Raw genomic sequence first — 22,804 nt, 5'->3', positions numbered from 1 at the left:
TAGGGCGACCAGTCAAGGTCACGATGTTTTGTGAGAATGCTCCAACCATATGAGATCAGCATAGGCTTAAAGGAGCACTCAAACCCGGTGACCCCCAAGGCCTACACTCTGAAGAGTCCGTCACGGCCTCTCCTTCCTGATTCAGGTCGAACCCCTAAAATAATTTTTGCATGCAGACACTGCTCATGAATTATACAATACCCATGACCTTACACTCGTGTTTTAAACACATTCAACACAATTGCGCTACGATTTAACACTGGTTCCTAAATAGGAAACCTACATTTTCTCTTTAACACTGCGCATCAACGCTTTTCTCAAGATAACACTGGTCGGGTTATTGTACAATTCATAGCTTACAACACAAGTAATTTCACATCAAGTGTTAACTACACACTTATCCACAACTAAAACTCATTCACAATTTCACATCTCATAGTGTCACAATCCACCATCACATGTTTACACGTATCTCACAAATTAACACATGTTCAACTTTACACTTATACTCAATCTCAATAACAATATTATAATCTCAAAGCAACATGTTATTCCACAATTCATCACATATTCCATTTATAAACATTGCTCATGAATTACACAATACCATGACCTCACACTCATGTTTCAAACACGTTTAACACATTGCGTTACAATTTAACACTAGTTCCTAACTAGGAACCTACACTTTCTCTTTAACACTGCGCATAAACACTAGTCGGGTTATTGTATAATTCATAGCTCATAATATAATTAATGTAACATCAAGTGTTAAACACATCCACTTATTCACAATCAAATATCATGTCCACACTTTAACATCTTATAACATCACATCAACCATCTCATAACATTCCTAATGATATTCATAAGGTACAACATACACATGTTCATTAAATTTAACCATAATATTCTCAAACTCCAACACTTAATAATTTTTGGAATCATACTATAACACTCTACAATATTATTTGCATAAATTATTAATATAAATAACTACTTCTATATATATAAACTAGCATACATCATATTGAATCACAAATTTTAAATTAAGCTTTCAATGCACAAATTCTAAATAATTATATGAACACTTTGGTCAATTTCAATTATGATATTAATTTTTAAATTATATATAAAAAACGAAAAAAAAACAAGAAAAAGAGAAAATACAAAATCAATGTCTCACTCTAAATTTCTCCTTACTTTATTTCATCAATTCATGTTAATTAGAAAAATGTTCGATTTATAGGGTTCACGCTCAACACAATAGCATATCAATTTCACATCAATTGATTTGTCAAACATATATAATTCACAATTATAACTATAAGGATAGAATAAAAATGACGGAAACACCCAGAACTCATTCTAATTGATACTCTAAGGATCTCTACACATGCTCTCACTAATCCCCAATTGTGAATAACTCATCCCTTACCTCTAAGCAGACTCACATGTCTTCTGAAAGAGATAGCGGCATCTCTAGCAAGCTCCTAGGATTCCTCAATTTCTTCCTCTGATTGCTCTGATAAGGTTCCCAAACGTTAGAGAGAATGAGAAGAGATTGAAGCCTCCATTTGTATTATCTTTGTGCGATTCCTTTTTCTCCATCCACAAATATTATTTCACAAATCCCAACGGTGAAGGTGTGCGCAATTTAATTTCTCACAACATATCAAACTTTCACGACAATCCAATGGTTAACGAAACCGGGATCGTAGTTTTACCGAGACAGCTCTGGGTTTCTGCGGGAAAGGAAAAGACTACAATGCGAGGGGTATTTCTCTTGGCTTAGATATGATATCAAAATTCCCAATGGTAATAATTCTTGGAATTGAGTTTCGAACGTGAAGCTCAAATTTCACAACGATCCAACGGTGAATGAGTCAGAGATCGTCATTTTTCTGAGATAGGTTTGGTGGGCTACGGGAAAAAGAAAGGGTTTTGAGAGGAGAAGGGGAAAAACGAAAATGAGGCCAAAATGAGGCACCTAACTTATCATAACTATTTATACCTAGGGTACTCAGCCTATTATTTGCTTTATATTTATTTATTTATTTTTACTAAAAAGAATTTTATATTTATTTACGAAAAATTGGGATGTTACAACTATCACTAGACTGAATTAAGCTATTCAGTCAACAAGGTTTGCCAATTCATGGCTAGTCCCTTAGAATCTAACTGGGTTGCTGTAAAAAGAATTCTAAAGTACTTAAAGGGAACTGTTTTTCATGGTCTTCATCTCATACCAGCTATCTTGGGTCAATCTTATTCTATTAGAGCTCTCTGTGATGCTGACTGGGCATCTAATGTTTTGATGACAAAAGATCAACTTTTGGGGCTGCAATTTTCTTTGGCCCTAATCTCATATCTTGTGGTCTTACAAGCAACAAGTTGTTGCCAAATGCAACACTGAGGCGAAATATTGTAGCTTAGCTCAGATTACTATAGAAATCTCATGGATTCAGACACTCTTAACTGAACTCAAAGTTCCTTTCAACACTCCTATTGTCTTTTGTGACAATCAAAGTGCAGTTGCCATTGCTCACAATCCAATCTTCCATGCAAGAAAAAAGCATTTGGAGCTTGATCTTTTCGTTGTTCGTGAGAAGGTTTTGACCAAGAAGCTTATAGTTCAGCATGTCCCTACTCTTGATCAATGGGCAGAGGCACTTACCAAGCCACTATCTCTCGCCAGATTTGTTTTTCTAAGGGCCAAACTTAATATAATTGAGGCTTCTTCAAAGTCTCAACCACCTTGAGTTTAAGGGGTGATATTAAAGCAATGTACAGAGGAGTTGCAGTATTCAACTGCACTTTTAGTTAAAGGGAATTAGTTAGAAGTTAGTTAATTGTTATAACTAACTTTTCGGGTCTATAAATACCAGACTGTACTATACTATTAAATGGCTCAATATCGTTTTTCATTCTCTCTGCTTAATTCTTTCTTTCTCTCAAAATATCTTTCTTATGATACTATTAGAATTATAATAATGGGTGATAGGATTCAAGGCTTCATTGAGGTCCTTAGTAGGGTTTTTGGTTGCGGGGACTATGGTAGGTCAATGAAAGCACCATAGTTTTAATTCAGGTAATTCATTTCTCCTTTTTAAACTTCTTACAAGGTGTGTCTTAATATGGACACCACAAACAACAGTCCTAAGATCCTCCCCGAACACTTGGTAGGAAAATTACTTTAGAGTGTGTTTGGATGATGACTTTTAGCTGGGTAATTCATTTTAATCATGTAATTGAAACATTTCAAGGTAAAATTACACGTTTGGATAAATCATTTAAAGAGAAATTGAATTCAGTCATTTTAATAAGGAATTTTATTCAACAGAGAACGAAAGAATTGAAATTCTTTGTAAAAATGAGAGAATTTCAATTTCTTAGCAACTCCTCTCTATAGGTTGGTCTCCTTCCTCTCTACAGTTGGTCTCTACTGCTGTTGTCGCCAGAATAGGCTCCAATCGTAGTTAGCACACATGTTAGGATCAGAAAGAGTAGAGTATGCAGCGTGGATCTTCATGAATTCGTCAGCGGACAAGTTTTTTCGGTCGATGGCCGCCACATCGGTTTGGCAAACTCTGGCTAGTCGCCGGTACGCGGCCTTGATTTCTTGGTTAGAGGCGCCGACGGGGATGCCAAGGATATCGTAAGGCGAAGAGCAAGAGGAGTTAAGATACGAAGGTCTCGGTTGCTCCATCCAGGAAGAGCGAGCTTCAGCAGTGGCGAAGGCGACTATTGGCCAGGATTTGACGCAGCACGACGACGAAGCCATGGCGTTGCCGAAGAAGTTAACGACGGGAAGAGACAGAAAGGACACGGAAGAAATCATGTTTGCTACTTGCTATATTGGGAGCTTGTGATACGTTGTGGTTGGGAGAAGTTGAGATATGAAATGTGAGTAACGAAAATAGGCTAATTTTGTTTCAGCGCTCTTACAATTGGTTTATCCAAACAAAGAATTTTAAAAATACAAGAATTTTAATTGATGCATTTTAATTTTCCTGAATTTTAAACTCCATTTAAAATACTTCATACAAAAAGACACTTAGGGAATTTTAAACATGCATAAAATTATATTTCATTCTAGATGGTCAAATAAAGTCATTGAGTCTCTTGAGCCTTGTAGTGATACACTTGGTCCATTTAGTATTGTGCTTTGTATCCAAGTTAGCATTTAGTATTGTGCTTTGTATCCAAGTCAGCATTGTTAATATTTCAATTATGTTAAAAAAATAATTAATAATTAATATTGCTATATATAACACTAAAATTTCTAATACACATATAAGTTTACATAATAAATTTTGTAACAATCAAAATTTCCCTTACAAAGACCGCCTAAGAGAAATACAATGATCCCCACCAATGTCAGAAAGAAAAACAACTTCAAATTCTAGGCCTACCAACAAGCCTGTAAGTCATCCTCTGGAATCTTGGTATATACATTAAGATTAACACCAACAGAATACGCAATCACCTAACCTGAAATTTAAGTCCCAGAGCAGAATGCTCACTGCATACAAGAATAATTAAAGTTCGTGTCACCTGACTTCAGCCAAGACCATGTCATGGATCATTTGGTCCCTATTTAGAACAGCACCCCAAAAACAATGTTATTTCTCCACATCCAAATCACCCAAACAACTGCGCACCAGAGAACGAGCCATTTTCTATTCGATGCCTCGGTTCTTTCCCATTGTTGTTCCGATATTATATTACATTAACTTTTAACATTGTATACAAAGATGAAAACACACCAGGAATGCATCAAAATCAATTTGATTTTCAATATCACTTTGTATAAATCTTCCCTCAATAGTTTCTTCCTTCAGCCTTGTAAAGAAGAGACTCAAGTGTTCCACGACAGATTAAAAGCCTTATTTATAAAATACAATTTTTCTACAAAAAAAAAAAAAAAAAAAACAGAATCTGTGTAATTCCCCAGATTTTCGTCATTGTCAAGAAACTTTTGGTTCTGTATATTTCAATCAGTGATCAACAGATTTCTCAAAACTGGATTTGGACCTCATGGTATACTCTGCAACAAGTTGAGCAAAAGAAGACGACTTATTTTCTAGCAAAGTTGTTGGAGTGTCATACTCCTCAATAAGTCCTGCAGCAATGTCTCTAACCAAATCAAACAACAAAACATCCAAGGTGCAAAAAATATCAAAGTTCTATGAAGAATGAAAGCCTTTCCTGACCTTGGCTAAGAAGCAGAACCATATCACTGTCAAGAACAGAAGTTATTCGATGCGCAATGGTAATAACTGTAGAGTCAGAAAAATGTTGCCTAAGAGTTTGCTGAATCAAATTATCCGTAGCTGTGTCGACTGATGCAGTGGCTTCATCAAGGACCAAAACCTTGCTTTTTTTAAGCAGCACTCTACCAAGGCAGACCAACTGCCTCTGCCCCATGCTCCAATTCTCACCATTCTCACTAACTGCAACATCAACTTCCTCATGAGCAATAAATTCAAAGTTAGATTTACTTTATATTTATATTTTGAGTAAGGTTCAAAGACAAACCTGTGGAGTCAAGCTTTCCTTCTTTCTTTCTAACTTCATCTCCAAGTTGACACTTATCCAAGGCCTATTTAAAAGAATGAAAATGAGGGAACACTATACAAATTTAAAGAACAATTGAAAGTATAATCTTTTTGGACAGAATCCATTGTCTACAAATAAAATCTGTTCACAAATAAAACCAACCCACCTCCCAGATTTGTTCATCAGTGTACTCTTCCAGGGGGTCCAGATTATTTCTCACTGTCCCTTCAAACATTGTTGGATCCTGAGGAATAATGCTTAGTCTAGACCTCAAATCATGAAGTCCAATTGAAGAGATGTTGATGTTGTCAATCATAACTTGCCCAGAAGTAGGCTCTACAATTCGGAAAAGTGTCTGAATGAGAGTGGATTTACCACTTCCTGTTCTCCCAACAATGCCAGTTTTCATTCCTCCATGAAATTTGCATGTAAGACCACGCAACACAAGTGGAAGATGTGGAGCATAACGAACCTTCATCATGGCAACACATCATTACAAACATAGTGTAAAAATTATGCTATTAAATATGTTGGCACAATTATTCTGTTTCAGATACTAGCTTGTAACCATTTAGGAAAAAAAAACCTTAGCATGAATTTTATAAATCAATTATCCACAAAATGAAAGAAAATAAAAGTACAAAACTTTAAAAAATATAAGAACTCAATCTACCTGCAAATCTTGTATGTCAACCTCACCATACAAGGGCCAAGAAGGATCTGGCCGATTGTCTTCTACAACAAGGGGAGGCTCGCAAGGAATACTAGTATATTGAAGTATTCTTTCTACTGATATAATTTTATTCTCCAAATTACAGAGATTCCATATCACCCAAGCTTGTATCATGTTCAAATTAAGTCCATATGTAACAGCTAAACCAGCAATGCCTTTAAAGAAAGAAAATTATAAAAGGGAAACATAATCAATACCATATTACATTAGGAGATTAAATTTTGATTTGTAACAGTACCACATGGGAATTGCATACCTGGATCTATGATTCCCGTTGGAATAGAAATTAAGAATATTAAGGAAAATGCAAATGTGATAGAAGACAACATATCTAAGCGGAAGCACAACCATTCCATGGCACCAGCAATATTGAACTTTGGCCGAGAATACCCATCAGTCAGTTTCATATTTGTTTCCTGAAATCTTGACTGCTGATCAAAACTTCTAATGGTTGAAGTACCAGAAATTGTTTCAGCAAAGTGTTGAATGATTGGGGCTTTGCAGACTCCAACTAAACGTGATAGTTCTCGAGCTGACGGTATATAATATTGCTGCAGAATTACAAGTTTGCAAGACGTTAGCTATCTTCATATAATATTGTATAATGGGGTCAATTTTGCAAAATAAATTTGGTACATAATCTGTGCAGGTAGACATTGCCAGACAAGGATTTTAGTAACGCAAGAAATATGTTATTATCAAAGGCTACATGGTCCAATTAATACCTGATACCAGATGCTGACTGCTATCACAGGTATAAAGACAATGAAAACTTGCCATGCAACCTGAGACATCACTGCTATAATTCCCAGAAGCTGGATCATAGAGAAGGCAAATGAGCCAATTTGATAAGGAATGTCAGTATCCACTGTACTTTGGTCAGTTGAAGCCTGAAAGTGAACAACAGAAAGAAAGAAAAGTGACAAAGTATTCTATAATTTATAGTTGTTGAAAACAACTAACAAAATAAGCGGGACTATTAATATAGAGGGAAAATGCTATACAGAAATCATCTCTAAAAAACAGAAGGACAATAATTGAAATAATGTGGTATGCATACTCTGTTAAGGACTCGCCCACTTGGAGTGGAATCGAAAAATGACATTGGAGCACGGAAAATGCAGAAGTGCATTTTATTGAATAGTATGGTAGCTGTCTTGTAACCAACTGTGACAAGAAGCATTGATCTGACAAGGACGCAGAAAGAACTTCCAACGGCCAGAACAACATAGACTACTATAAGTGTCGTTCCTCCAACAGGTGGTTCCACATCTGTTGAGATGGGTGTTGCCCAAGCCATCCAATAATTGCTCCCAATTTGAAGAGCTTCAAAAAGAATCTGGGCCAACAATATGAAAGGTACCAGAGCTCCTCCATATGCTGTTGTGATATAATTCCAATACACCAGAAACCCAACTTTACCTTTCTCTCTTTCTTCTTCTTGAACAAGCTGGCCTTTTGGTTCTTCTCTGCTTGCCTCTTTTTCCTTAAAAACATGCGGGCTAGAGACATTAACGTCTTGTTCCAAGGTACTTATTTCATTAGATTTTGCCACTTCATCCAATGAATCTAGTGTAGACAAAGCTTTTTTGTGTGCACCAACAAGTTCCATGAAATCAGTCCCACTATTAAGCAGATCGGTATACTTTCCACATTGAGTAATTTTACCATCTTTCATGACCTAACAATAAGGATAACATGACAGAATTAAAAAAAAAACAAACCTATTTTTACATTAATGACAATAAATTACAAGAATTACTCACCAATATAAGGTCAGCAGCAGGTAAGAACTCCACTTGATGAGTGACATAAACCACTGTCTTTGAACTTAAAAGGCCCAGCAAGCATTCCTGTCATACAAGAAACAGAAAGATTTGCTTAGTAAAATAATAATACCAGTGTCATGCTGTTGGAAGAATTACATTTTAATAGAGTTAAATCAAGCATTACTTATATTATTTAGCAGTGTGCAAACAAAATAGAGTAGCTCGGGTTATATTGCACATAATAAATAACATCATAAAACCAAATTACCTTGAAGAGGTGAGAACCTGTGTGAGCATCCACAGCACTAAAAGGATCGTCAAATAGATATATATCAGCATCTTGGTAAAGAGCACGTGCAATTTGTATTCTTTGTTTCTGTCCACCACTCAAGTTTATTCCACGTTCTCCTATGACAGTCTGATCCCCAAATGACAAAATCTCCAGATCCTTCTTTAGGGAGCAGGCTTCAAGTACCTTCTCATACCTTTCCCTATCCATGCGTTCACCAAACAATATATTATCCTCTATCTTACCACTCTGTATCCATGGAGACTGAGCAACATAGGCCTTTGTTCCGCAAACCTTAAGAATGCCTGATATCTTTGGTACTTCTCCCAGTACACAAGAAAGCAAAGTAGACTTGCCCGATCCAACAGTACCACAAACCGCAACCCTCATCCCATGAAAAACTTTGATATTTATATTTTGCAACTTTGGGTTAGGGGAAGATAAATCCCAAGAAAAGGTTCCATCAATTACTTCAATTGCTGTATCAGAACTGCCCCTGGGAAGCTTCTCTACAACATCAGACCGTAAGTCATCAAGACAAAGGAATGATGAAATCCTATCAAGAGAAACTTTAGTCTGTGCTATCATTGAAATTGTATCAGGAAGATTATAAATGGGCTCTTGAAGAATCCGGAATGTTGCAAGTGCGGACAAGATCTTTCCTGATTCAAGGGGGATCCCTATCAGCATACAAGTACCAAAAGTAACCACAGATATAAATGTGGGGGCACCCCAGAACACAAATGTGGTCATGGCTGCAGTATAAACATATTTCTTTAACCAGCCTTGCTCAGTTTTCCTGAGCTCGATTACTTTTGATAGAAACTTCATTTCCCATCCTTGTAGTTTGAGGATCCTCATGTTCCTCAAAATCTCGGATGTGGCCTTCATTCTTGTATCTTTTGACTCCATCAACTTATTTTGAAACTTCTCCTGCAATGATCCCAAGGGAACATTTGCCAACATAACAACAACGGTTGCAACAAGAGCAGCAATTGAAGCAAGGCCAAGGCTCTTATACAAAATCAACAAGGCCAACACGACTTGCAGCGCCACCATCCACAAATCATGCATGTACCAACTGAAGTTACCAACTCTTTCAGCATCAACAGTCATGAAATTGATTATTTCCCCAGAGGTGTGGCCTTGCTTTGACTGACAAGAAAGGGTGAGAGCCTTGTTATAGATCATGGTGACAAGCAGCGCTCGCATTCGAATTCCAATTTGCTGCAACCTAAAGAACCAATGCCTTTGGGAAAGGCACTCTACAATCTTCGCAAAGAAAAACACAAAAACCAGCACATAGCCCTGGTTTTCATACTGCCGTCGTCCATCAAGGTACTGAACAAAAACATCAATAAGATAAGGACCAACATATGAAGCCAGGGTGTTCAACAATGCAAGAAAAGCTGTGAAGAGAATCTCCTTCCAAGCTGACTTTGCTAAATTCTTCACTAGCTTAAGTGTGGTGATACTATTAATTGCATTTGCATCACAATCAGCTTCAAGTTTATCCCTGAAACTCGGAAAAGCGCCAACTACACTATCTTTGGTGTCTAGTTGAGGAACATCCTCAAGGTCCAAGGTTTTCTTGTTGCCAACAGCCACAAGAGGACCCACCCAAGAGAAAGTAAGAACGCTGAAAACTCCAGCATGTGAGAAAGGGGTAACAGTGTCCCCACCCTTGGCCACTTTTTCATTAGGAACATTTGCATCACCATTCAAAAGAGGCTCCTCAATACCCTTAGCGCATCCCTTGTTTTTCACAAAATAAGCCACGTAACAGAAGAAGAACCCCGCACAAGTGGAAACAACATCGGAAACCAAGTACTGAATTGGTCTCTCGGGGAGAACAACAATGCCAACAACGAAGGAATAGCAAGAAAAAACGAGGTAGAAGGTGCACCAAGCTCCGAAGAAGAATGAGAACCTGAACCTTTTTTTTTCAGTGAAGAAGAATGAGAAACCATTGTGCAGGGAAACAGAAACAACGCCCCAAGCAAGTGTTTTGAGAGCCAAATCCAAAAAGGTCACGAGATTTTGCTCTGACCAGCCACTTGTGTACCAGTAGAAGTAATTGAACAAACAGAGGACGAAACTGAAAGCAGAAACAGCAAGAGAACAAAACACGGTCGTTTTGAAGAGGGTGTTATTGCTATTGGGTCTGTGTTTCTCCTCCTTAGATTTTTCTTCCCTGGCTGCTGGTGGTGTGAATGTGACTTTGTTCCAAAGCCAATGCAGAGACACCGACACGAGCAAGAAAAGGTGGATGGAGGCGGATAAGGCATGAAGGAAAATAGGTTGGACGAGTGAGAAAACATACAACATTTTTGTTGCAGTTAAAATGGACGAAGAATCATACAAAATTTGTTTTATTCGTGTAACTGGAAAAATGTGGTGTGTGCTTGGAAGGAGAAAACTTTGGGACAGATAGTGTCCAGTGCGAAAATGAAAATTTATAAAAGTTGTGTGCAGAGAAGTGAAGTCAAAAAGAACAATGAGAGACGGCGAGTCAAAGGCGAGAGATGGGATTCCTTTGGGAGTAGGTTAACGTGGTGGCCAAGGCTTGAGTTTTGTTGAATTGAGGGAGAAAAAGTCCAATGAAGAAAGGAGTCCTATCTTTTTTTATTATAATAATAAAGTTTAAATATATTTTTATTCTTAATAATATTTTATTTTTAAATTTTTTTTCTAAAAATTTCTTTTGTTTTCATTGAGTTTTTAATAAAACAATAATTTATTTTTTATCTTTGATATTTTTTTAATCTTAGATAAATTAATAAAGTTTATACTTACTCTGATAAAAAAATTTATTTGTTAAAAGTCAAGACTAAAAAAATTGTTAATTTATCAAGAAGTATATACAAAATTTATTAACTTATAAGAAAAAAACAAATATTAAAAATTAAAAATAAAATTATTATTTTTAAAAAATTTAACACAAAACAAAAACTTGTCAAAGATAAACATAAATATTAGATATTTATTAAAGATAAAAATATATTTAAGTAGGATAATAACTATATAATTATATTGTTATCGATGTTAAGTATATATTGTTTTTATTTGATAATTAATTTTTATCAATAAATATAGTAACTAATAAAGAAGTATCTTTATCCTTTAAAAAATCATATATATTTTTTAACTTTAATCATTCAAATAAAATTTGATAATTTATTTTTTTAATTTTTTCATAAAAAGAAATTTTCAATTTTCATACGCTTTTATTAAGAAACATGTTGAGAAATATATTAGTCGTATTTTTGTGAAAGAAACTAGGAAAAGAGACAAAAGCCTGCCCTTTTCCAGGAAAAATATATTAGTCGCATTTTCATACGCTCACATCACATTCTGACACTGTGGATGTGAAGAGAGAGAGAGAAGTATGTGCTCAAATTTCTGGTGGCCGAAAAGAAAAAGGTTTTCAAAATCTGTATCCAGTTGGGATTTAGGGTTAGGATTGTAAATGTGCAGTATTGCACTGCAATTCCAGTTCTCAGTCAAATGTTCAAATGTAGTATTGTAGAAGGAGATAAAATAAGATACCTTAAATGTCACTTTGATATATTAAATTTGATTTAAATATATTTTTATCTTTAATAAATATTTAATTTTTATATTTATTTTTAATAAATTTTTTATTTTATGTTGAGTTTTTAATAAAATAATAATTTTAATTTTAATTTTTAATATTTTATTTTAATCTTTGATAAATTTTAAAAAAAATTATATTTACTTATTGATAAATTAACAAATTTTGTTGAAAAATTTTGTTTTAATTTATATTATTAACAAATGAAAAATATTTATCGTATAATAAACATAAAATTTTTTAATTTATTAAGAATTAAAAATAAATATCAAAGATTAAAAATAAATTATTGTTTTATTAAAGAATGAACGTTAAACAAAAATTTATTATATTTTTAAGTCATTTAATTTTTAAAATTTTATTTAAGTTTTTTTTTTTTTTTAAGAGATATCATTTTAATCTTTTCTATAATTTTTCATTTTAAACGTTTAGATTCAGTTAACATTTAAATTTTAAATAATTAATTTGATATAATAACAGCTAAGATTTATTACTAACTTTATTTTTGCACTAGTTTCACGATCCCATGAAGTTTCCATTAGATGCACCACCACAAAACGCCCCGGATCGAGCGGCATGGCAATAGAGAAACAGCCCGGGCAACGAGTCCCCACGCGTGAGAGAGAAAAGTAGCACTGTTAGAGATATGGACAATTTGCTTATGATGGCTCAATGGTTTGGTGATGTGGAATAGGCAGATCTGGGCGATGCAGTTAGTGGTTATGAAGGAAGGATGTTTGGACGGTACAGATTAGGTTGAAGGAGATAATATTTTTTAAGTGGTTATAATTTTTAAAATAAAAAGTAAATATGATGAGGATTTTTAGTTGTGTTTAATTAATTGTTTTAAAATTTAAATTTTAATAAAATATTCATGTTTTAAAAGAATAATTAAAAAAGATTAAAATTATATCTTTTAAAAATATAAAAGATTAAAATAAAAATTTGAAAATTTAATATATCAAAATGAAATAATAATAAAATATTATGGATAAAATGATATGTATGTTATGATTATTTATGTAATATATATATATATATATATTAACGTTTATTAACGTGTTTCCCTCTGAATATGTCACTCTTTTTTTCTGTATTAAGTATTTGAGTTTGATTATAATTACTAGTATTTTATCCCTTTTTTTTTAACTGGACTAGTATTTTATCTAATATCATTAAAAATATATTAAGTATATATTTTCAATACATAAATTATATTATTTATATAATTATTAAAAATTTAACAAAAAAATATATTTTTAATATATAAATAATTTTTTAAATTTACAATAAATAAATAAAATTATTGTATAACGTTATTATCAATAATTTTTAAATATATATTAAAACTTAATTTAAAATAAAGATAAAAGAGAGTAAATTAAAATATTAGTAAGAAAATCAAAAATACCTTAGAGATAAAAAATGGTAGTTTTAAGATAGTCCAGAGACAAAAAAAATGATGTTATGATAAATGATAATTTATAATTATATAACAAGTAATTTAGAGAAAAAAAAAAGAAAAAGAAACTGAAAAAAAATTTTAAAAAATATTTTGATATTTTTTCCTATAAATCTTAATTTTATTTAATTTTTTCTTATATATCATTATTTTCTTTTTTATCTTCTATCTCATTTTCTTAGAAATTGGAATTAATTACTTTTACTTTTCTTTAAAATTGTCTTTTCTTCTTAAATTTACACTACCTAACTTTTTATATATTTATTTAAATTAATTATACATATGATTAGAACTGGACAGTCCAATGATACAACTAGACGATTCATCCTTATCATCCATGATTTTGATAATTACAAAGATATAAATTGTTAATAAATTAATGAATTATTTTAAAGTGAACAAGACCTACTATATATGAACACATTATTTCTCACTGTAGAACTCTTATAAGTTAGATCCAATCATTAAGTGTAAAATGTTTTGTTAAAAGAGTATATCCAATATCTAATGCGTTGTTATAAAACTAACATTCACCCTTTGTGGAACCCAATGTCCACATCCTGTGATGTTTTTATTTGAGTCCAATGGACCTAATCACCTACCCTATCTATTTTATATAACAGATAAGTGACGTCCAATGATAAGTGCTAGTGACAAAAGTTTCACAAACCTAACTACTGAAAATTTCAATTTGTCTTTCTTATGTTTGAATTGCTAACATTTGAATTTAAGGTAAAGATAAAAAGAAATGAATGAAAAAAGAATAATCCTCATGGGTCATTTTCGACAAGGAAGAAAGTCACATGTAATTGTATGTATTTCACTTAGAGTTGTCTGTACTATGTTCTTTCTCTCTCCAACCAAAGTGGAAACGTTGCTTTGTGCCAAGATATGAGACTAAAGGTCATATCAAGAAAGTGGGCATGGATCCCAACACATATACTTCACTAAAGTCTATAAATAGAAACTCAAGTTCTAAAGTGAAGTAGAGAAGTGAAATATGAAGTGAATCAACAAAGCGAAAACTTTAACATCTCATTTTTCATAAATAAATTAAAAAATATATTTATAAATAAATAGAGTTTTAGGAAAATGATGAAGTTTTTATAATTAAATAAATAACGAGAAATAACTTTATTAATTAAAATAATGGACGTGAATTTGGTAAATGATGAGAAAATGACTTTATTAAATAAATAGAATTTTAGAAAAATGATGAGATTTTTAATAAGTTTTATTTGGTAACAGTGAAGTAAATATGAACCTTTTTATCCATGTGAATTTGTTTATCATATTTTTATATGTTTTATTTATTTATATGTATGTCGGGGTAGAGAGTGTCACAAAAACAATAATTTCTAGTCATTGGACGATATATTCTATACTTAAAATCGTTTGGTCCTTTGCTTAACAAAGTTATCTATTGAATTTGAGCTTATTGTTTATCCACTCTTTGAGTGTTTTGAATCATTGTATTCAATCAAAAAATCTGTTTGTGAAAGCCATGAATGACTTAGTAACAAAACAATATTTAGGCATCTTAGATTCATGAGAGAGTTTAAGAGTGTGTCAGTGATGACCTTGAGAATACTTATGTAACCAGGAGTGAAAGGATATAATACATGTTTGTAATAATTTTTTATTAGTGGAACCCTTTATAATTTGTAAAAGAAAACTAGATATAACTCAGTTTGAGTGAACTAGTATAAACTAAGTGTTTCTAGTTCTCTCATTCAGCTCGACTCAACTTTAATATTTAGCTCAACTCAAAGTTCAACTCAAACTTGACATGAACCTTTTTTGTTCAGTTGGAACTCGTCTTGGTTCAAGCTCATGAACAACTCAATTCAACTCGTTAGCTTGAATCACATGAACCAAAAGTTAAATTTTTTTAAGTCCTATCGATTTCAAAATTTCAAATTATTAGTAGATTTTAGACAAAATGATTGTTTAATATTTTAAAAAAGAAAAAATTAAACTTATTCTATTAGCTTTGTAGCGCCACAAGGTATGACAAAAAAGAAAAACATAATTACAAAGTCTACATAAATAAAAATTGTCTTACCTTGCATATATAAAATAATGGAAGATCCAATCAATTATATATATATATGGAGCTAATTCATGAACCAAACAAGTCAACTATAAGTAGTTTAAGTTCAGCTCATTTATTTAACAAGTTCAATTTTTAGCCTAACTTTAGCTCATTTTTGGTTCATGAACCAAATTCAACCACCTGATTATCAAATCGAATTTCAAACTATTTTCGAGTTGGTTTAGTTTATTACCATCCCTACTTAACACACTAAGTCACACAAGTGTTATTCATAAAACCTTTGTAAAAACTCTATTTTATCATACATTGAACGTCAATCTTTTGTTTTCATTAAAGTTCTTTTAACTCATTAGACGACACATTCCATATCTATATTCTTACATGTTAACTTGTAAAAATCACTTCTTTGCAAAAAAATTTATATTTTTAGTTAACACACTATTCAACTTCCCTCTCTTTCTAGTGTGATCTTTGATATTTCACATATTTTCATAATTTACAACATATTATATTATTTTTTAATTTTACTTAAATTAAAAAACATTACACATAATAAATATGTTAAAAATCAAGCTAGACTATTTTAAATTGGTAAACCGATAAAAAAATTTCAACAAAGCTAAAACTTGAAAAATCATATTTCTTTTATTGTGACTAGTTTTTTAGCTTGTGCATTGCATTGAATAAAATGTCTATTTTATATAACAAAATTATAATTTATGATAAATAAAGATTTATATATATATATATATATATATTATAATTAAAAATCTTTAATAAACAAAGAAATAACTTATAAAATATATTTTAGATTTATGATAAATTTATTTTGTGATATATTATTATTTTTAATTATTGATAATTTAAAAAAATATTTAAATTCAAGTTAGAACTAAAGTTGTTCAAAATGATAGATCCAAAGAGATAAAAAAAATTAAGCTAAATTATCTATTTAATATTAAAGTATAAGATGATATTTTTTTATCATTGGAAAATACAGAAACAAAGCAAGAAAACTAAACTCTAAAGGAAGAAATCCCAAGAGCATCAGCTAACAACAAAGATATTAAAGAAACAGGGCAAGAAGACAATGATGCCACATGTCATAGGATCCGTTGAATATTCACCCTTCTTCGAAAGTCAATCTGCACACTGGTTGGCTTTCCTATAAACATGTGGAACGTTAACTGTCACGGCTTATGTTTGCTTATGTTTGGAAGCATGTTGATGATGGATAGTTACACCCTCTTACACTAACTGCAACGCTAATAAAGAATCAGAGTCACACTCTATGTTCTTGTATACCGCGCTCCATGCAAGAGTGAGGCCACGGACACAGCTTGTAATTCTGCGTTTAGGCTGTCACGAAGAATGCCTCCGAAACCCGCTTAACTTGGGTTCCCCAATGAGCTCCCATCCACGTTTAATTTTACTGCATTATCTGCTAGAGGAGACCATGAAACAGAAACTGGTTGCTTCGTCTATTTAAGAAATTGGTTTATGATATTCTGATACATATTGTTGACCAATTCAATTGATATTAAATTTTAAAAACATAAAAAGATATACGAAATGCATGTTAAGAGAGTTTCAACAATTCAGAATTGTTTCACCCTGGAAAAAGTTGAAACTCTAAAAAGCCAGAAAATTCTAACAATTGACACTTAATTGTGCTCACAACACACTCAAAATATGGATATTATCAATTTAACCTTTAATTTTTAAATTTAAAATTTGACAAATCAAATCAATAAAAATAATGTGTTTTGATTAAAATAATTTTTTTTCCATAATTTTTGTTCATCTTTGAAACTTTTGTGTCTATATTGTTCTTATCTAATATAATAAAATATTTGTTATTAATAATAAAATTAATACTCTTTAATTTATTTTTCATGAAAAAACATTTAAATTTAAAAATATTCATAAAACACACAAGAAACTTCCTACTTTAATGTAACGTTATTAAATGAAACAAGAAACTATACTTTAATCTAATGTAAACAAATCCCTCATCTTTACCTAAAATGTTTTTTAATGATTTTATTGAAACACTGATTAGTTTATAACCAACACGGAATGTTGAAGAAATGGATCATGACCGCAAGTCTCAGGCTTCAGTAACTCCCCGTAGGTAACAAGGCTGCAAATTTATAGCATATTTGCAGCCATGGCAACATAAACTGCCTTAAAAGAAATAGTATCCTCTGGTTTAACTGAACAAGTTCAAACATAATTGGAATTATGTGCTAATGAACAAGTAAAATATTTTTTCATAAGGACATTCTTTGTCACTATTTAAAATCTCATTCTTTCTTAGCTAACCAACCGCATTAAAACTATAAATTATTTAGAGGTAATGCATCCTATACAAGATAAATTTGCCTAAATCTAACTAACTTTATATACAATGAGAATTGGTCCGAGTGTAGAAATTTATTTACCTAGCAACATGTTCCTTCACTCTACCTCTTGATCTTTAAGCTTATATACACTGTCAATGTAATCTTCTGTCTCCCACAGGAAAGATCCAAATGCAACAGCTTCCAAGACTAGCCTCCTCAGACTAGAAAATGAAGTTACAATAATATCATCATGCTGAGACAAACCAGATTTCCCATCTCCAAAGAGTGCATTACTATGACTCTCTACCAAATGCACAGCTTCCTTGGATCTCAGTTTGGCACATCTCTCAAATGATCCAGGGTGAAAGCCAGTAACATAACATTTTAAATCCTCGATTTCCTCTTCCTGCCCAATTAAGCCATGCCATACAGATTGTATGTCACTCTTGTTGCCAAACATCACATCTTTTGCCCCGGAATGATACATGTCATGAAATGAAGGGCCGATCTTATGACCATGATGAAAATCATGGTCAGACAAAGACAGACTTCGCTCTAGGTTGTACCTCAATGAAACTGACTTCAAAAAGTAACCATATAATATGGAGGCAACATAGACTTGGGCAAGCCAGACTTGTCGAATAGGAGTTGTTTCCCAACTCTCCCTTACACTAGGATTTGATCTCAAACCTGTCACAGTACTGACATGTTTCCTTATGATATCCAAAACCTCCAAGCTGTGAATAGACTCTAGATCCCAGTCCTTAGAGGGCAATATTTCTAGCCTTCCGTCATATAGGCAACTAGAAAGCTTTGGAACCAAATTAACCCTGATCTCAGAAAACTTGTATAAAATCAGCAAATACATAACATCCGCTATAGCAATCATAGACTCATTCTCTTTCACTTGCGCAATTCTCCTGGCATTCAGAAAACTTTTAAGTCAATACACTATTAAATGAATATCCACAAGTATTTATAGTATTACACATTTTCCATGATTATTTATGCACAAAGCTCTAAATTTCAGTCTGCGCTGCATCAGATGATTGTAAAATCAACAACTTAAAATAATATTAACATTAATTTCTTAGACACCAAAGTTTTGTGTGGCATCAATTAATAACAGCTAAAGTTTGGTTAGCTAAACACTAGGAAACAAGCTCACCAACTTCACCAAAAAAAAAAGGAACAGGCTCACCAAATGCAGATAACCTTGGCAAGCTCGGAAACATTTAGATGAAGAAGAAAAAGTAAGCACAGAGCACAGAACTACAGTCAGAAATCCTATTTCTTGAGCATGGTTAATAAAAAATGATTGGAAATACAACAAACCAAGAGCACAAAAGTTTTTCAGAAAGAGGTCTGTATAATATGCAAAGAGACAACACTCATTTATACATGAAAGTAAGTGTCTTAGAGCTAGATAGTTAGCGAACATACATGGAAATCAACAAATTGAAAGGAAAAAGCCCTTTCAATTCTGTTTTTCTAAGGGTAAAAAAATTGATAAGATACTCTGATCAGACTGCAGGAATTTGGAGTCAAACATAACCGAAAATACAAAGCCTACATCTATTAATGTTGTTAACTCTAGCAACACCAGACAAAAAATCACACAACAAGCTCACCAACTTCACCAAAAAAAAAAGGAACAGGCTCACCAAATGCAGATAACCTTGGCAAGCTCGGAAACATTTAGATGAAGAAGAAAAAGTAAGCACAGAGCACAGAACTACAGTCACAGAAATCCTATTTCTTGAGCATGGTTAATAAAAAATGATTGGAAATTCAACAAACCAAGAGCACAAAAGTTTTTCAGAAAGAGGTCTGTATAATATGCAAAGAGACAACACTCATTTATACATGAAAGTAAGTGTCTTAGAGCTAGATAGTTAACGAACATACATGGAAATCAACAAATTGAAAGGAAAAAGCCCTTTCAATTCTGTTTTTCTAAGGGTAAAAAAATTGATAAGATACTCTGATCAGACTGCAGGAATTTGGAGTCAAACATAACCGAAAATACAAAGCCTACATCTATTAATGTTGTTAACTCTAGCAACACCAGACAAAAAATCACACAGATGGAAGTATCATATATTATAAAAAGCGATTGATGTCCACAATTCAGAGTCTCCAACCATTGTGTCCTCTTCTTATATTATAATACATAAGAAAACAATGAGGATAAACAGCATGACCAGAATCAAGAGATCATTTGACAAGCTCCTTATTCTTACAATTTGCAAGAATGCATTCTATTACTTTCTGAAATATCATCAATACGGCAGTTGGTTCCATATAACTAGATAATATAATTACGCAAATATCTCAATTGGTACACTACTATAAAACATTTTAATAGTATGGGAGATTTAATCTGTATTGATCGCTGTTCTCCAGAATTCAGGTAAACAAAATGAAATCATCAACTCTATGTTCTCCATTTTGCAAACCAAACCATTCCAAACTTGACATGACAAATCCAGTTTAGAGTTATCTGCCTCAGCTCTGAAACTAAAAGCTACTTGCCCCTCAATGACATAACATAATATCATAAAAATCAGCCAATACTGTCAAAATTTATAACATAAGATTCAAAATAGGTCCATCCCATTTTTTTCTGGAATATATTGATACACCTTACATTGCCCTATCCCCTGATCTGTGTTAATGCATAAGCAAGCTGTGGAACTGTTGGACACTTATTTCTACATTGCTAGTCATTTTCTATGAAACAATTTGTTTGATCTTCATGAGAACTAGATTGTGTCCTTAGGTAAGTACTTGATGGTTATCTACAGAGGCTTTAATAAAAAAGCAGGAATTGAAAAATTTGTCAGAGTGTGCAGCTATCATTTGGCACAAATTGTTGAAGCAAAATGCTTGCAGCATTGAAGGTGTCTATACTTGTCAACTTCTTATGTGATAAGTTAGTCTTTTGACTTTTCAATCATGTCAATTTCAAGGGAGTTGTCATCTTAGATATTTGTAGGCTGCCCTCTTGATTCTTTTCTATCTAGTTCTTATCTTGTTTTCTCCGTTTCAGGAAAATTTTATCCATTCTTTAGTTGGAATTTTCTCACTCTCTTTCCTCTATAATAAATTTACCTTCCTATCAAAAAGAAAAGAACATAGACATAGTAAAGGTGACCACAAAACAAACTATGCCAAGCCTTTTAGGGTTAAAAAATTTTGCTCTCCTTTTGTTACATTCACTATGACAGAATCACTAACTCTACCAGTTTAGAGGAAAATGCATCACAGCCTTTTTCTTCCTCAAATATGAGGATAGTTAATATAAGTAGGTTCAATCTTGCATAAAAGATGCCTCATGCTTGTTTCCAAATAAAACACAACCTATTTAAGGTGCATCTACAGCTAACAACAAAAACCAAAAGATTAAGAAATGCAAGTTCATACATGATATACAAGATCAGTAAATTTCCTCCATATTGTGGTAGGGAGTGAAATATTTAGGGACAAGTTTCATTTTAAAAAAACCATCACTGCAATTTCCATCCCCAATGACCAAAATTTAACTAAATATATTCATAAAAAAACAAGAATTTAGTTAAAAATGCACTGTACCTTGTCATCCAATGATGAATTGCCATGTTCAATAATATAATATAGTTGATTTTTATAATAATTCCCTTTTAAAAAGAAAATTAGAATTACAGTGTGACAGAATTAAAAAAGAAAATTACAAATATATGCTTGCACATGCACTTTAATTAACATAAAGTCACAAACTTCACAGCACATATAAACACATATAGGAGTTACAAGGTTGGCTGGGGGTTGAAGAGAGAAGGGAGAGGTCATTTGAATCTCTTCCGCTGACAAAAACTAACAAACGAACATCTAACATAGAAAAACAAATTAAAAAAAAAAACAAATAAACAGAGTTCGTCTTCAATCCATAGACCATAAAAAGAAGGAGGGGTCTAAGAAAAACAAGAGTGAAAACAAAACTGAAAGAAGAAGAAGAAGGGGTATTAGAAATAGGTGAGAAACGTACCTGTGAAGCAAGGCTTCATCAGAGTGCTGACTGAGATGCATGCGAGCAAGAGCAGAGTCTCTGTCATCACTCAGCATCTTCAACTCTTCTTTGGCAACCACGTGGAACAGCTGGCGGCGGTTCTGCAACACGCCGCTCAGAAACTTCCCCACAAGGGACCGTGGCTCAAGGGGCGCGTTCTGGCTGCTGAACTCGCAGTGCCTCCTTCCCGCGCTCGCTCTCACCCTCATAACTTTGGGGAACAATGGTGTTGATGGTGGTTGTGGAAGAGTGATCATGCTCCTAAGGTGGTGGTGGAAGACACAGTTTTCCATTCAGCAAGGTTGTGTTGTGTTGTGTAGGGTGACCCAAATGAAAAAAACTTTTCCTTTCTCTATTGGGTTTGTTTGGTGAGGGAGAATAAAGAATGATAAAGGTTGGTTTGTGATGAGTGAAGTGGTATGCTGCAAAGTAACAGAAAAGCGTGAAAAGGAGGTTTGTCTGGTAAGAGGATAGGGTTTGTTGTTTGAGACTTTTGTGGAAGGAATGGAAGGATTTTAGTTATGAATGAGTTTTGTAGATAAGTTGATGCTCTATGTAATATGTGGAGATGATCAGAACTAGTTGAGATTGATATGTACTCTAGATATATCTCAAGCGAAAAACTCTATATAAAGGCAGAAATTCCTAGTTAATCTATCATTTCATTCCATTCCAATCATAATCCATGCCGTACGCATTTCACTATTTGTACATATCATTAATTAAATTTAATATTATATGACAAAATTTAAGTCAAATTTTAACATTTAAAATATAACATTCCTCGGCCAACTAAACTACGCTCCTTACTCCATAAAAAAAAAAAAAAAAAACTACTCTCATTACTATTCTTAGTGTACAAGTTTTGTTGTAGTAACTTTTTTAACAATAAAATGGTTATTGTTGTAAAAAAAAAAATGTCTATTATTTGTAGGTAATAAATGT

At 32.7% G+C, this 22,804-nt stretch overlaps 2 protein-coding genes and 1 pseudogene across 5 annotated transcripts; all 3 read right to left on the bottom strand.

The window, feature by feature from the left end:
• Nucleotides 1–3,406: 3,406 nt before the first annotated feature.
• On the bottom strand, nucleotides 3,407–3,841 carry LOC114397180 (annotated as a pseudogene).
• A 919-nt stretch (nucleotides 3,842–4,760) lies between these two features.
• On the bottom strand, nucleotides 4,761–10,899 carry LOC114394901 (ABC transporter C family member 3-like). Of its 2 annotated transcripts, none has more exons than XM_028356584.1 (10): nucleotides 8,333–10,899; nucleotides 8,062–8,148; nucleotides 7,356–7,976; nucleotides 7,021–7,185; nucleotides 6,552–6,846; nucleotides 6,236–6,450; nucleotides 5,729–6,034; nucleotides 5,542–5,605; nucleotides 5,217–5,456; nucleotides 4,761–5,050 (listed from the first exon to the last, which is right to left on the bottom strand). In XM_028356584.1, the coding sequence occupies exons 1-10, from the start codon at nucleotides 10,679–10,681 to the stop codon at nucleotides 5,001–5,003; spliced, it is 4,392 nt and encodes a 1,463-aa protein (XP_028212385.1). In that variant the 5' UTR covers nucleotides 10,682–10,899; the 3' UTR covers nucleotides 4,761–5,000. The 2 variants fall into 2 exon arrangements, with proteins under 2 accessions (XP_028212385.1, XP_028212384.1); XM_028356583.1 differs by having other exon boundaries at nucleotides 4,761–5,125; nucleotides 8,333–10,898.
• Nucleotides 10,900–16,387: 5,488 nt separating this feature from the next.
• LOC114394903 (UV-B-induced protein At3g17800, chloroplastic-like) lies at nucleotides 16,388–22,472 on the bottom strand. Of its 3 annotated transcripts, none has more exons than XM_028356587.1 (3): nucleotides 21,839–22,472; nucleotides 17,911–18,731; nucleotides 16,388–16,910 (listed from the first exon to the last, which is right to left on the bottom strand). In XM_028356587.1, exons 1-2 carry the CDS (start codon nucleotides 22,150–22,152, stop codon nucleotides 17,927–17,929), a joined length of 1,119 nt encoding a protein of 372 aa, XP_028212388.1. In that variant the 5' UTR covers nucleotides 22,153–22,472; the 3' UTR covers nucleotides 16,388–16,910; nucleotides 17,911–17,926. The 3 variants fall into 3 exon arrangements, with proteins under 3 accessions (XP_028212388.1, XP_028212387.1, XP_028212386.1); XM_028356586.1 differs by having other exon boundaries at nucleotides 16,388–16,907; XM_028356585.1 differs by lacking the exon at nucleotides 16,388–16,910 and having other exon boundaries at nucleotides 17,550–18,731.
• Nucleotides 22,473–22,804: the final 332 nt, after the last annotated feature.

This window comes from Glycine soja, chromosome 18 (genome assembly GCF_004193775.1).
Source record: "Glycine soja cultivar W05 chromosome 18, ASM419377v2, whole genome shotgun sequence".
NCBI classification, from domain to species: domain Eukaryota; kingdom Viridiplantae; phylum Streptophyta; class Magnoliopsida; order Fabales; family Fabaceae; genus Glycine; species Glycine soja.
The sequence above is the reverse complement of the archived record's forward strand: the minus strand, read 5'-3'. Positions and strand labels throughout refer to the sequence as shown.